The sequence below is a fragment of the Myotis yumanensis genome, unplaced genomic scaffold (genome assembly GCF_028538775.1).
Source record: "Myotis yumanensis isolate MYYU_CA2020_CCGP unplaced genomic scaffold, mMyoYum1.0.hap1 SCAF_1, whole genome shotgun sequence".
NCBI classification, from domain to species: domain Eukaryota; kingdom Metazoa; phylum Chordata; class Mammalia; order Chiroptera; family Vespertilionidae; genus Myotis; species Myotis yumanensis.
The window spans coordinates 56,821,963-56,838,376 of record NW_027223752.1 but is presented as its reverse complement, the minus strand read 5'-3'; the positions used below and the strand labels follow the sequence as shown (position 1 = coordinate 56,838,376).

At 39.0% G+C, this 16,414-nt stretch overlaps 1 protein-coding gene across 1 annotated transcript in view; it reads left to right on the top strand.

Moving 5' to 3' along the window:
• MINDY2 (MINDY lysine 48 deubiquitinase 2) overlaps positions 1 to 8,784 on the top strand; it is a 69,093-nt gene extending 60,309 nt beyond the window's left edge. The window contains exons 8-9 of the mRNA XM_070421852.1: positions 555 to 755; positions 2,213 to 8,784. Of these exons, the coding sequence (XP_070277953.1) occupies positions 555 to 755; positions 2,213 to 2,341 (330 nt within the window). The 3' untranslated portion in view covers positions 2,342 to 8,784. The remainder of the gene's footprint in view (positions 1 to 554; positions 756 to 2,212) is intronic.
• The last annotated feature ends 7,630 nt before the right edge of the window (positions 8,785 to 16,414 follow it).

Here is a 16,414-nt window from a genome sequence, read left to right as displayed (position 1 = left end):
TTCCTGGTTCATAGGTGACGCTCAACCACTGAGCCAAACCAGCCAGGCAGGGGCAACATTTTTAAGTTTTCACTAATGCCTTATATACTTCTTCTAGAAAGAATTTCAGATGAATTCCAAAAACATTTAGAACAATAGTAGCATCACTGAAATAAGTTAATATTCCCAAGCAGAAGCACTTTTTTTTTTTTTTTAATTGATTTCAGAGGAAGGGAGAGGGGAGAAAGAGATAGAAACATCAATGATGAGAGAGAATCATTGATCGGCTGCCTCCTGCACGTCCCCTACTGGGGATTGAACTCACATCCTGGGCATATGCCGTTGACTGGAATCGAACCTGGGACCCTTCAGTCCTCAGGCTGACGCTCTATCTAATAAGCCAAACCAGCTAGGGCCCAAGCAGAAGCACTTAGATAACTTTTGTTTTTATATTTAAGCTCTGGTATGTTTTTAAAAAGCCATTCTTAGTTTTGTAGTTATAACCTCTATATTTACACTCATTAGTTCTTGGGTAATGTCTCATAGCTAAAGATGGTTATAATTTCATTTCTTAGGACTATCTTATGGCATTATCTCTACAACAAGAACAGCAGAGCCAAGAGATCAATTGGGAACAAGCACCGGAAGGAATCAGTGATTTGGAACTCGCAAAGAAACTCCAAGAAGAAGAGGATAGACGGGCTTCCCAATATTACCAGGAACAGGAACAAGCAGCAGTTGCTGCTGCTTCTACTTCTGCTTCTACCCAGGCTCAGGTGAAAACAGTGTTCTCATTCTTAAACACAATGATCACTTTAACAATAAAGAAATTTGTGCTGAGATAAACATTTTTAAATTATATATTGACTCTTTAATTATGTAAGCATTTTAGTGCCCATTAGGTTTTATAACATTATCCTATTTTTGTGGTTATCTTACTATTTTTCTCATTTACTGAAGTTATTTTTCATAAGGTTCTGATGACAAGAGTTTTCAAATTTATTTTTTAAAGTTATTAATAGCTGCACAGAATATAAACCAATTTAAACAGTCTTTTCTGTCAATCAGAGGGCAGTGTGAGCTACTACAGGAAGAATGTAGGCTCCAGAGTCAGGTAGATGTGGATTTGCATTTCCTGTAACACCTTGGACAAAGTCATCTGCCTCTTAACCTCATTTTCTGTAAAATAGGAGATAGTACTTAGCTCTTAGGTTTGTGGTTGAGAACAACTAAACCCAGTGTCTGGCATGTACTAAGTATCCAACCAAGATTAGCACTTTCCCACTTTTTACTCTTCCCAATTGAATGTTTTATGCACTGTAAATGTGACTGTTAAGTCGGTTTCTATATGTTAAATCTCATTGCATTAAATGGGGGGGAAAATCCCCCTTTTTATGTTTAACTGTACGGTGCCAAAACTGTAAGAAAGGGAGATGTCCTTTAAGAGCTGATGAAGATATAAATATAGAGGTCTCCATTAAAATAAGTATAACATATCTATTTCTAGCTCAAATATTGACTACCCCAAGCTTAAAAGTTAAAACCTACATGTATGATTAGCTTTTCATTAAAAATTTTCTCACCCTAGCCAGTTTAACTCAGGGGATAGAGCGTCGGCCTGCAGAACAAAGGGTTCCAGGTGTGATTCTGGTCAAGGGCACGTACCTTGGTTGCAGGCTCCTACTCAGCCCAGGCCCTGGGGCTCATACAGGAGGCAACCAATCGATGTTTCTCTCTGTCTTTCCCTCTCTCTTCCCCTAAAAAATCAATGAAAAAATATCCTTGGGTGAGGATTTAAAAAAAATTTCTTTTTCTCATTTCACTGAATACACTTATTTCACACACTCAGTTTTCAATATTTTTTTTTCCTTTTAAAATCTGTTTATTATGGTAGTTAGTGGGGGCTTAGAGAACTATTGTAGTTTATCAAATGGTATCACTTTCATAAACTCTAACATAAATATTTCTTGAATTTGAGACTTCAGGCAACATAATCTTACTTGACGTTATTTATTGTTTGAAATTTCTATTTACTTAGAATAATTTATATATCTATCCAGAATTGTAGAGGCAACTACTCAGATACCATGTAACATAACAAGGCTATATGCCAATAGCTTCTTTTTTTCATTGATGAGTTCTTTCACTCTTGCGGTTTTTCTTTCTAGATAACTGTGATTAAGCATAGTTAAGAAAAGTTGAGGTAATTTCTTCTTGTTTGTTTTTTCTAAAGCAAAGCCAGCCAGCACAAGCCTCTCCGTCAAGTGGAAGACAATCTGGAAATAGTGAACGTAAACGAAAGGAACCTCGAGAAAAAGATAAAGAAAAAGAAAAGGAAAAAAATAGCTGTGTTATTTTGTAACAAGTGTTGGATTCTATTGAAACCATCTATATGTCTTGAGAAACAAAACCACAGGAGGAAAGGAAGAAAAACCGATAAATACCGTCTGTGCCTGATTTCCCAATGGATTTTGTTCATGTTTTTCAGGGGAAAGGTTGTTACTTAACTTATAATCAGACTTTTCAAGTCACACAGTACACTATTTATGAGCTGGAGTTTCGTGTTACAAGTTGGAAATGCTGTGCGTTGTCATTCATGAAAAATACTGCACTTGTAGCCAAATAAGCAAATCACAGCAAATTTTGTGTCATAGTGACATTCATAACTCATATCAGTTAGTAAGCTATTTTATCTTCTGTTCTAACAATGAATGGAGGTAATTGATTTTGTCTGATTCCTTCCTGAAAACTAAATATTAGCACAATAGTTTCTGAAATTAATTTTTCAATATTAAATTATGATCTAATCCACAAGAAACCAGGGGTTTAATATAGGGATTTAAAAGGGAAAAAAAAAGACAAAAAAAATAACAGGAATAAATAATCCTTAATTGTATATTGGACTAGTTCAGCCCTAAAACAGCTTTACATTTCTTTAGGAATGTACATTTTAGATATTATCATAAGAACTGATCATGGAGCTCAGATTTAATTAGATAGAAAAAATAAAGACTTGTATTTTTTTTTCCAGTAGCAAAAAATTACATAATACTAATACTCATATCCTATCAAAATCAGATATTATGACTTTGTAGTGTTGTGAAATTTTGAAGAATTTTGAAATCTTTAATATAGGTAACTTGGACCACAGCTACTATTTACTGGCAGTGTAATAAGTGAGAGTAAGAAGAAGGAAACCATAGTGGATGCTGGGCTTTGTAAATATGAGGATGTAGAAAAGCAAGTAGTTCAGTGTCTACCTTTTTCTAGAATTACCTTGAACCTTAAAATTTAAATCATGTTTATTTGCTAGAAAATTAAGTATACTTTATTAAAACCAACAAAAAAGCACATTTCTGAAGGGAAGTTAGAGTATAATCTCTGAGTCTAGTAAAAAGCAGTAGTAGAAATCTGTTGGAGGAATTTATATAAAAACAATCAGATTTTTTTAACTTATGAGAACCAAATAAACCTATAACGTCTTGTAGTAGTGTTTGTAGGATTCAGAAAGAATATTTATTGAACTTTATCATGAGGCAACACATGTATTTCTGTATTTCTAGATATAGTTTGGAAAACTATCCTTAATAGTCACTTTTATATGCTTTGTATTTAAAAGTCTGTTTTAGTCATTTTTGAAATGACTATTGCTGCTGCAAGTAGTTACGTGATTTCCATTCTAAGCCTTGGTAAGTTTGTGTAAGAGCATCAATCTAACCTGAGCATCCACTTGGAGAACGTTTTTTGTGGTCTGGGTGACAATAGACTACAAAAAAGAAAAAAAAGAAAAAGTGGTCTAGATTGCTTAAGCTATGTCCTTCACATTCTCCATGATCCAAGAGGATTAGTCTACATGTAAAAAGTAAAGTCTTATTTATGGAAGGAATTATTCTAAGGGAAAAATCCAGGGTCAAGCTATATCTTTTATGTCTTGTGTACTGCATGTCTGTTTATGTTATACCAATTTGTTATTCCTTCAAATTTCCTATGCTAGCATGATAATCATCAGAGAACCTGTTTGGGGTATAAAACATTAATATAAAATATTTGATGAGTCTCTTGATAATAACCCAGAATATGCGTACATTGGTAAAGTAACCAAATGTACTGCAGAATTCTGTTGGCTCAAACAAGTTGACCTTAGTCCAGGTTTACTCTTTTTTTTAAAAAATATATTTTTATTGATTTCAGAGAGAAAGGGAGGGGGATAGAAAGATCAATGATGAGAGAGAATCATTGATCGGCTGCCTCCTGCACACCCCCTACTGGGGATTGAGCCCACAACCCGGGCATGTGCCCTTGACTCGGGACCGAACTTGGGGCCCTTCAGTGCACAGGCCAATGCTCCATTCACTGAGCCGAACCAGCTAGGGCCAGGTTTACTCTTGTCATTCTGGTTGAAGGAGGAAACTAAAACTTCAGGGTTCGTTTTTCCCCAGATAGTAGTGATAGTGCAGTATATTTTAATAATAAATAAATAAATCCTGAGAAATTCTACAAAGCATATTTGAGGCATATGTTCCCATAATTATATTTACTATTTATTGCCCTTGAAAAATTTATGTGTAGAAGTTATTCTGTTGTTTGCTACTGTCTACTTAATTTGTTCAAAAAATAATACTGCCATTCTCCATTCCCTCTGGAAGAAAAAAAAGACTCACTCAAAAGCAGCAGTGCTATCAGATAAGTAGATGTCAATGTATACTTATAAGAAGTAATTAAAAAATGTAATGTGTTTGTTAATTCAGCCTTTTTCTATGTAATATTTCCAAGTCAGATTTTCTTACATTCCTGGAATGTTTGATATACCAAGAATAATAATGATAAAATGTTTGCTTTGATTACTGTGGGGGTAAAATTAAATGTTTAATTCTATTAAAACAAACAAACTTCTCAGAGATACTGGCTTCCCATCCTTGAAGATTATAAAGAATTTTGAGCTATCGTGTCTTTATTTTCTTATATTTTGCTCAAGGCAACAAATTATACTCAGACATTTCATTGCTGGTTTGAGTATATAGGAATTTGATAGTGGTATATTAAAGTCTTTCCTTTGCAGTATTTTGTAGTACTTGAAAATTGTTACATGTATACTGCTAGCAGCATTTAGAACACAAACATTTTTGCTTTTAATATTTATAGGCTAGATTAGGGGCACATTTCCATCAACCAGTCAACATTACAGCCAGCAAAAGAGGCACATGAAAGAATGATATAATCACTGGGCTTTCTCGTACTTTTAAAATGTTCCTTAAGGTTAGTGAACAGTCTTTATTAACTATGAATTTTCTTCGTGTCTGTTTTCATTGAATCAACAGTGCTATGATGCACAATAGGTTTTTGACATTTAACAGTACTTATTGTGTATTCTAAAGCAAGGATCCATGACTTCTATTAGGTTCTCAAAGGAATCTATGCATTTTTCCTCAAATTTAAGAGTCAACATTTTAAGACACACTAAGCAGTGTGCGGCAGCTGAAATTGGCAGTGACTGCTTCCTACAATCATGCTGGCCCACTGTGCTTCGGTAAAGTGACTGCTGTGTTTCAAGGTGTCATGTTAGTAGTTAAATGAGGCATAGATTTAGGTTGAGGAATAGGCTTTGGAAGCATATATTTTGTTTTATTGTCTCACATTTCTAATATTTGTCTACTTATCCCTTAAGACGTTCTGAACTTTTCCTCGTACTTTTTTACCTTAGTTTAATTAAGCAAGTTAATGTCAGAGATTAGTGACTGAACTTAACATTAACCATTTTGTACTTGCACAAAAATTTATTTTGTTTTTAATGAGTCACCACCTCAGTTCACTAAGAGAAGATCTTGAGATGAAAGGATTAGAAGTGCAATAGATATGTAAGGAACAAATTATTGTCCCTATATTAATGTAGGCAGGTGAAGCAGAAAAATCAAGGCAAGAATTTCCAGAACTTCCCTCAAACAATCTAATTTATTTTAAAAAGAATTTTTTTAAAGCAAAAAGCAAACTTTCCTGGTCAATATACCAGTTATTTTAAACATGTTGGAAATCTGTGGGCTTTACCTGTCACACACTACTTGAGTGTACAACTTAAACTATAATTGTAAACTACTTAAGTTTGATAAAATGGAGGCATTAAAGGTAGTATTTAAGTTATATTTTAAGGAACTGGAAATGTGGAATTCTGAATCATTTTATGTCTAAAAACCTGGCTTTTATCTTGCCCTGGTAAAACTTCCTGTGCCTCAGTTTACTCTAAACATGTAAATAATGCTTACTTTTTAGTGCTTTGCACTCCTGAATAAAGGGCATAGTATAAGCACAAAGTATTACTTAAATAATCAAATATCACACACCTTTTGTTCTTGGATGTGCAGTGACAATATTTTTCTCCCAGTGACTATTTTTTAAGTCAGTTTTTTAATGCTTTCAAAATTTGTAGAATTACCTTGTCTTTAAGTATGGTATCATCTCTTCTTGAAATGTATTTTACAGTTGCTTTTGTGTTCAGTGGGCTATAGAGTCCAAATCAAGAGTATTTGGGGAGAATAAAAAGCATTAAATTTTTATTTTTCCCAATATCTTTCATGTGTCTAAATATTTAGATTCTCTGCTTTTTCCTCCATGGAACAAAGTACAGTGGTAGTAGGTTACCAATACCATATATGTAAACTTTATTGCATGGATGGAATTCATTTAGATCTCTCAAATACCGTCATTTGGGGGGCTATTTAAATTATTTGTTTTTTAGTATAAAATGTTATTTGATAATGTGTGGTTAAATTCTGTTTAGAAAGTGACTGAAGATGGTAAAGGAACTCATCAGAATCAGAGTTCTTAGGTTCTCTGGTAACTGGTGTCATATATTTTTTTAATGATGTCCAGCACTTCTGAAGCTATTGGGAAAACATGAAGAATTGAGGTTATTCTTCTTGGGTGACACTATAAAACAAAGTAAAATTTAAAATAGAAGCCTTCCTGGACAAAATAAATTGCTAAATAGAGATAATGGAATCTGACAAATTGCAGGACCCTGGTAAATTTAACTCTAAAGATCTATCTAGATTTTAAATCGTGCATATATCTTACTTAATCCTCATGGGTTTTGTTTGGTTTTAATCCTTATGTTTCTGCTGTTAAGAAATTAGAGTTTAATAAATTGATATGCATATATTTTTATATGAAGGGTTCTAGTTTCTAATTTCACTTCTATCTCAAAAATATTAAACTCAAAAACAGGGTAAAAGTCTTCAACTACTGCCACAAGTTCAGTTTCATACTATTGTTCCAAGAAAGAAGGAAATTTGACTTATCTGCCTAAAACATGTTGTTTTTTTAGGACATGGTACTATCCCAAATAAGGTGTTCAAATACCATGGCAAAAATAAAACCTAAGCTTTAAACCACAGTAGATTAAAAAACAAAGAATTGTATTATTTTTCTAAAAAAAAAAAGTCTATTTCGTCAGATGTTAATTCTAAGAATTTCTTCAAATCATATAGTAATTTGTCACCAATAGCTTTGAAAACTTTATATCCATCCTCCCTATAATAGCCTGTTTTGAGAGGAAGGGATGCCTCTTGGATTAGGAAATGCACAAAGCAAAATTATGAAGGCGATCCTGGCTTCAGTAGATACAGTTTTAAATAGGAAGTCAGGAAACGAAATTGTCCACTAAAGGTCCCAAATCAGCAACCTGTCAAAATGAACATTATAACAAATGCCCAACCGAGCAGTTCTAACTAATGGGATGTATTTTAAGACTAAAATTGACCATCTTTGAAGAGATGTCCTGTGTGTCTCCCAATTTTGTCAGTTTTTATTGTTCCTTTTTTATATCTTTATTCTACAAAATAATCATTTTTTTCTAGGGTACATAGGATATCTAAGTTTTAAAGATTTTTAAAGATGAGGATTTGAAAAGCTTCCAATGATTTTTGTTAAAAGGCTCTATCTTCCTCAACAAAATGACAACTATTTTCAGATCCGCACACCATAGGTAAGACAATGTGATAGAAGTTGGGTATATGATAGCTACACAACAGTCAGCAAAGGGATAACCTGCACTGGGGAAACTTCAGAGGAACCTGCGAGTTATTTCCTAAAGTTAGTGCGTGCAAGTCTTTCTCCGGGACTTGTGCAGAATAATGGAATTGTGGCACAGATTTGGGGGAATAGCAAGTGAAATGGTATAAAGATTGCAGAGAAAATGATTTTGAAATATAGCAAGAAGAAGAAACCAGTCTTTTCTCCTCTACTTTACTGTGGGACTATTTGGGTCAAGAAGTTGCTATGACAAAGATCTCTATGCCAGGCCAAGACTGGCCAATTGAAACAGTTCTCAAAGAGTTTAAATAGATAGACTGTGTATGATGCCTATTTTTCCCTCCTTTCTTTTACTCTCTTAATGCCCTTCTTACTTCTAAAATAATTCATCTGTTTTGCTTTATGACCAGCTTTAAACCCAGTTTAAGAATAATAGCCACACTAGAGCTGATAGGAAAGAGCATTGAAATACATTCTAATTATGCTAAAACTATTTAATTCTAAAAATTGTGTCTTAAGTTTTAAAAGTTTCACTTGGAGGATATTTCTAGAAAAGGCATATTGAACATAGATGGGAAAGTATAAAATATTTCTGATAGGTTATTCAGTATTATTCAACATTTAATTTCATGTTTGTTGCTGTACCACAAAGATGGTGTCATTCTTGGATTAAAATGTTGGATTTCTTGTTAATATGCTTAAAAATGTAACCAGTGATAACACCGTTAGCATTTTTTATTATAGATTATATTTTATTTCAATAAACTTTGATATTTAGACCAAATAGTCTTTCTGTTATGTATATTTATCTCATTAAGTTATTTTTTTTAAAAATCCTCACCCAATGATGTGTTTTTTAAATTGACTTTTAGAGAGAGGAAGGGAGAGAGAGAGACAGAAACATTGATTTGAGAGAAACATGGATCAGTTGCCTCCCATAAGCACCCCAACTGAGGATCAAACCTACAACCTACATATATACCCTGACTGGGAATCAAACTCACAACCTTTTGTTGTACAGGACAGCGCTCAACCAACTGAGCCACTCGGCCAGGGCTCATTAAGCTACTTCTTATAAATGTAAGATGACTGGGGAAGTGGGGAATTGACTTATTGATTCAAATTTATGTTAGAATACTTGGACCAATTCTTGACAAAGACAGTTCCCCCACCCCAGGCAGTGAGTAATGAAACAATTAACTGTAGCCCATATAGTTAATTACCTGATCCCAATGATAGATTTGTTTGTTATATCTGATACTTCTTTTGGAGGACTTAAGTTAGAAAGAGCTGAAAATGGATCAGTTTCTCTTTATACCAAGCCAACCATAATGTAACCATTTTGTACAATTTAATGTCCAAACCAGCTAATACCTGATATTTCTCTGTGAAAGCTTTTGTAGACTCCCCAGCCCTCTAAGCAGAATTATTCATTCCATATAGTGTTTTACTGAACTCCCCCCATTTTAGCACTTAAGCTAGACTGTGAGCCTTTTAAGGACTCAGAACATGTCTTATTCATCTTGGCACATTACATAATCATTGGTACTTTAAATAAACTCGAATATCTATTTATAGGAATGTTTAAAGAATATCTATATTATATAGTTACTAGAGGTCCGTGGGGTCCCTCCACCTGGCTGGTGATCAGGGCCAATCAGGGCCATCTCGCCCAGTCCCGATCTGGGCCGGTGGCTGGGGAGGGACTGTGGGAGGACTCCAGGGCATGTCCAGCCCATCTCACCCAGTCCCCATCAGCTGGACCCCAGCAGCAAGCTAACCTACCAGTGGGAGCATCTACCCCCTGGTGGTCAGTGCACAACATAGCAACTGGTCGGTCAACTGCTGGGTCGGACACTTAGCATATTATGCTTTTACTAGAGGCCCAGTGCACAAAAAATCGTGCACTAGACGGGGGGTTCCTTCAGGCCGGCCTGCCCTCTCTCACGTCCAGGAAGCCCTCAGGGGATGTCCTACTGATGGCTTAGGCCCATGGGGGAACGGGCCTAAGTTACAGTCTGGCCTCCCTCTGTGGGAGGTGACTGTGCCAATCAGGGGAAGGCGCTGCCCCCATCACCCCGCCGCTGCTGCCGCTGCTGGCCACAGCAGCTGCCTGCCCTCAGCCCTTGCAGCTGCTGCAACTTTGTCCGGAAGGACGTCCAGCTGTCTGATCTAATTAGCATACTGTGCTTTTATTATTATAGAAATATATACATTGTAACTCATGGCGAGGAACGCTCGGCACACATTTTCCCTCCAGCCCCTGGTCTTGGAGACCTCATGTCCTTCCAAGGCTCTGCTCACCCTCTTCAGCTGCCACACAGAGTAAATTGCATCGTGTGTGTGGAAACCCTTTGCAGGCTCCATGGGTGTGTCTTTACTTCGCTGCAGTTCTGATTACTCCAACATAAGGAGAGACACCCTCATTATCAGGTAACACCATCGGGGTAAGACCCCTGCTCAGCCTACTGCAGCGGTTTTGAATAGGCCATGGGTCGCCTTAGATGGTTTGGCTTAGTGCCGTGGTCGGCAAACTTCGGCTCGAAAGCCACATGTGGCTCTTTGGCCCCTTGAGTGTGGCTCTTCCTAAGCCTTAGGAGTACCCTAATTAAGTTAATAACAGTGTACCTACTTATATAGTTTAAGTTTAAAAAATTTGGCTCTCAAAAGAAATTTCAATTGTTGTACTGTTGATATTTGGCTCTGTTGACTAATGAGTTTGCCGACCACTGGCTTAGTGGATAGAGCCACAGCCTGTGGACTGAAGGGTCCTGGGTTTGGTTCTGGTCAAGGGCACATTCCTGGGTTTCGGGCTCAATCCCTAGTAGTGGGCATGCGGGAGGCAGCAGATAGATTCTCTCTCATCATTGATGTTTCTATCTCTCCCTCCCTCTGCCTTCCTCTCTGAAATCAATAAAAATATATTAACAAAAAAATAAAATAGCCGAAACCGGTTTGGCTCAGTGGATAGAGCGTCGGCCTGCGGACTGAAAGGTCCCAGGTTTGATTCCGGTCAAGGGCATGTACCTGGGTTTCGGGCACATCCCCGGTAGGAGATGTGCAGGAGGCAGCTGATCAATGTTTCTCTCTCATCCATGTTTCTAACTCTCTATCTCTCTCACTTCCTCTCTGTAAAAAAATCAATAAAAAATCAATAAAATATATTTTAAAAAATAAATAAATAAAATAAAATAAAATAAATTGGCCATGAATCAAATGTCGCTGCTCTCCATCCATCTAGTCCCCCCACACCCTCTTTTTTCTTCGGCCCCCCCCCCCCGCCCCACACACACACGTCTGTAAAACGGGGTCAGGATTTCTACTTCAACCAAGGGGACACTTCTGCACAGCCCTCCTTCTCCACCCATCTCTGTCCCCAGTCCTGTGGGCTCTCTCCCTCCCTCCCCTCCATCTAACTTGGTGGGCCCTGCTCTGCCCCCTCCTCCTGCGACCTCCTATCTGTAGCCTCTCCCTTTCCCCTCTGGGGGTGGAGCTCCCCAAAGGCTGTGCGGGGCGGGGCTGTGTGGGTGGGGCTGTGCTTGGCGAGCCCAGGTAGGGCCTTGGAGGAGAGCTGGGCTGACGGGTAACCGGGAGGAGGAGGGAGGGACGTGGAGCCTGTTCCGTGGAAGAGGCACCGGGTTACTCGGCTGCCCCCACACAGCAGCTTTTCTAGGCCCCTCCGCAGCTGTCACCATCCGCCCCTCGCTGCCTCCCACTTCCTTTCAAGTTTTGGACTTGGTTTCTCCGACTCAGCCCCGCCCCACTTTCTGCTGTGTCCCTGGGAGCCCTAGGCGCCCCTTGGCCTCCCGCAGGCACACCTACCCCGTCCCAGTAATGGTGCTACCTACTCTCCTCGAGTAGTTAGTGAAACTTAACAAATAAAAAGAAGCAGCTCTGCCCTGACCGGTTTGGCTCAGTGGACAGAGCTTTGGCCTGCGGACTGAAGGGTCCCAGGTTCGATTCTGGTCAAGGGCATGTACCTTGGTTGCGGGCATGTCCCCAGTGGGGGGTGTGCAGGAGGCAGCTGATCTGATCGATGTTTGTCTCTCATCGATGTTTCTAACTCTCTGTCCTTCTCCCTTCCTCTTTCTGGAAGATCAATAAAATATATATATTTTTTAAAAAGCAGCTCTGAAGACTATAACTTGCACACTGAGAACGCCACAGGCTGCGTAGGGCTGCGCAGTCCATGGCTCTCGGATCATACATAGTCGCCTCCCATGCCACCCTTCTTCGCTCCTGCTCCCGGCCCGCCCGCCTCGGCCCAGGGCTCGGGCCAAACCCTGGGAGCTTCCTGATGGCTCTCACCTCACACCTCACTTTCCAGTTCAACCCACCAGAGCCTGCAGCAAGCTAGCCTATCGGTTGGAGCGTCTGCCCCCTGGTGGTCAGTATGCATCATAGCGACTGGTCAAGCAGTCAAACTCCAAGTGAAACTCCTGTCAAGGGGACAATTTGCATATTAGGCTTTTATTATATAGGTCTAGAGGCCCGGTGCACAAATTCATGCACAGATGGGGGCCCTCGGCCTGGCCAGCAATCGGGGCCTATTGGGGCTGTCTTGCCCAGTCCCAATGGGGCCACTGGGGCCAGCGGGCGGGGGGAGGGGAAGGACCGAGGGAGGTTGGCTGTGGGAGCACACTGACCACCATGGGGCAGCTCTTGCACTGAGCATCTGCCCGCTGATGGTCAGTGCACGTCATAGCAACCAGTTGACCATTCGTTTGACCGGTCCTAATGGTCACTTAGGCTTTTATATATATAGGTTGCTTGCCTGTGCTTTAACTAAGATAAGTGAGTTGGGTTATTGAATCCGTTTTCTCCTTTAGCATAAAAGTTATGTGCATAGAGGGAACTAAAGTCCTTAATCCTTTACCCACCCCCTCCTCTCTGATTTTCCCTGGGTATCATCCTGCATCCTCTTAGGGAAGGACACTGGGGAAGTAGCAGCCTCAGCAAAACTAAAGTAAGCAGCATTGCTCTCCTCCCATTTCATAGCCCTCTTCTGGGTCTCTTTCCTCACTTTGTATTATCCTACACGGAAGCACTTATTAATTTGTTGGAGCTGAAATTCGAAGGCAAGCAATATGATTCATAATCGTTTTTTCTTACAAATAATACCCGGGAAAGAACGTAAATCTAGGCAAGGTCTCTGTTCAAATTCTTATTCTGGACTTTTTAAGTCACTTTTGATTTAAACCCTGCAGAAATCTTCAAAACTGGGCCTACTAGTCTTTTTTGTACTCTGTAGTCTTAGATCAAGTTAATTCTGCACAGCCTGTTTTCTCATCTCTAAAATAGAATAATTTTTACCTCTTAAAATTGTTGCAATGTATAGTGTCATATACATAATAAAGTCAATAAATTGTAACATTGTTAATAACAGACTAGGGACAACTTTTTAAAATTATTTTTTATGTGCTTTATTTTTTAAAAAATATATTTCGAACCGTGACCATCTGGTTCACAGGTTAACACTCAACCACTGAGCCATGCCAGCCAGGCTTTTTTTTTTTTAACCAAGCCAAGAACTTTAAATGAGAAAAAACTTTGATTATGGAGACTCAGAGGAGTGGCCGCAAGATGGGCGCAAGCCCACCAGAGGCTGGTGTCTGAGTCAGCTGCTACTCGGGTCCCCAGGACAATCCACAGCGGCCGTAAGGGCCCTGAGTGTGTAAAGTTGGTCCAACACCAACTGAATTCTCAGAAAAACTTTTAGTCCCCAAACCTCCAACTGGTAACTTCTGCCTGCTGGGGAAGCAACCGTCTGGTCTCAGAAACCTTCCTGTGTCTGGCCTCCTTCCCCTGCAGATTCAACTTGACACTTGATAAATCAGTTCTTTCTTTCCTGTGGAGATTTTAAGGGGGGGAAGATGAGAAGCAAAGCTGCCACCTTTAGGGGGAAAAAAAAGGCTTTTCAGTCCTATTTTAAAAGACAAAAGCTTGTGTTTACAAATGAATTAATGGCCCATTAATATACCACCAAAAATGTGTTGGAAGTAGAAGTGTATTTTCAAATAATACCTACAATATGCAAAGCACAGTGCTAACAACTGTGGGGTATCACAAATGACATAATTCTTGGTTTTGGTATTAGGAAGAATCTTGTCTCAGAAAAAAAGTAATTCAAGGTACTTTTTTGTTTCTTCTACATGTATTTTTATTTCAGGGAGAGAGTGAGGGGGAGGTAGAAATGTCAATGATGAGAGAGAATCATTGATTGGCACACCCCCTATTGGGGACCCAGCCTGCAACTCGGGCATGTGCCTGACCCGAATGAACCATGACCTCCTGGCTCAGTGTTGGCCAGCCAGGCCTTAAGGTAAGCTTCACTGAGAGGTTCCTGTTGGCTGAGGGACACTGCAGCTTAACAGACTGTCTTCATTAAAAGAGCATATGTCTTATTACAGAAGTAATTTAAACAGAACATTTAGAAGATAGATGAATTCCATTCCTAAGCATTTTTAAGTTAATTCAAACAGGAGGCCATTAGACGGAGGTGGCTACAATGCCCTGGCAGCCTACAGAAGCAAACCAAAGCCAAACAGCCAACTGGGCTTTCCTAAATGAAGCACCTGCTTAAGCGACAGCCAAATAATTTTCTTGTTTTGTTTTGGCATCTTCCCCATAAAGATCTTAACTCTAGTTCATGACAGTGGTTAGGAGCTACCTGATTCAAACTGTTTGCCCAAATTCTTAAAAATCCCAATATGCTTCAGGTTATCTACCAACAGTACACACTCAAATTCACTGAAAGCAGAGACTTGAACAGATATTTGTACACCAACGGTCACAATTTTTTAAAATTGATCTGAGAGAGAGAGGAGGAAACATCTATTTGTTATTCCACTTATTTATACATTCATTGGTTGATTCTTGCATGTGCCCTAACTAGGGATAGAACCTGCAACCTTAGTGTCTTGGGACAGTGCTCTAAACAGCTGAGCTACTCGGCCAGGGCCCACAGCAGCAGCATTCAGAATAGCAAAGGTAGAAACAACATTTAAATGTCCCTTGATGAATATACAAAAGTGGCACACACATAACAAGGACATATTCCTCTGCCTTTGAAAGAAATGACATTCCGACATGCTACAACATGGATGCACCTTGAAGACATTATGCCAAGTAAAAATGCCTCTTCTTAAATACCTGGGTGCTTGCACCATATAGGCCTAACTTTGGGACCCCACCTGCAACACCATCTCCTGAAATGAGATAATTCTGACTTAACTGACCTTCTCTCAGGATGAAGAGACTGGTTCAGTGAGAGATGAAACAATCTACCAACTCAGCTTCTGGACTGTGAAACTTATTAGGGATGTTTCAAGGGCAGGAATGATGGGTAGCAGAACATGCCACCCAAAATATGCCTCTTTGGCATAAGGGTTGTTTTGAGTTAATTATTTAAAGAAACTGCAGTCATAAGAGAAGCTCTAAAAACACAGAAATTACCCTTTTTGTAAGGAGTAAAAAACACAGGAGAGTTGTACACTAAATGGGTGAGGTATATGGTATATGGATTATATTTCAATAGAGCGGTTTTGAAAAAATCCTCAGCAAAATTTTAGTAAATCAAATTCAGATATGTGTGATATATACCACACATATATTTTCCCTGTATGCAAGGTTGATTTAACATTAATATCAGTTAATGTAATTCACCATATTAACAGAATGAAGGAGAAAATCCATATGATCACCTCAATAGAAACAGAAGAAGCAGTTGATAGAATTCAATAACTATCCTATATAATACAAGGCCAACCTCCCACATCCCTTCCCCCTGGCTGGCCTGGCCCAATTGGCCCTGATCAGGGCAGGTCACCAGACCCCACCTGTGCACGAACTTGTGCACTGGGCCTCTAGTTTATAATAAAAACTCTTAGCATATTAGGAATAGAAAGGAGCTACCTCAACCTCATAAAGGGTATAAATGAAAAACTCGACATCATACTTAATATTGAAAAAAACTAAATGTTTTTCCCCTAAAATTGGGAACTATTCAAAAGTGTCTGCCCTCACTACTCCCAATCAACATTTTACTGGCTACTAACCAATGCAAAACAGCAAGGGGGGGAAAGACATTTTGATTGGAAAGGAAGATATACTGCTGTGTTGGCTTTCAGAAGACACGATGGTGTACAAGGAAAACCCTGAGGCATCTAAAATAAAGGGCCAATATAAAAATATCAGTAATGTTTCTCTGTACTAGCAATAAACAATAAAAAGTTAACCATTTTAGATACCGCTTAAAATAGCATTCAAAATATTAAATATGCACCTATGAACCCTCTGGGGAACTTCTGCAGAAAAAATATGCCTAAGGTCTCACTCATGAATGTTTGGTGTTAGAAAGGACCCAGGCTTGAGAGCTACTGGCTCATCTCACCCAGTCAAACCTCAGACT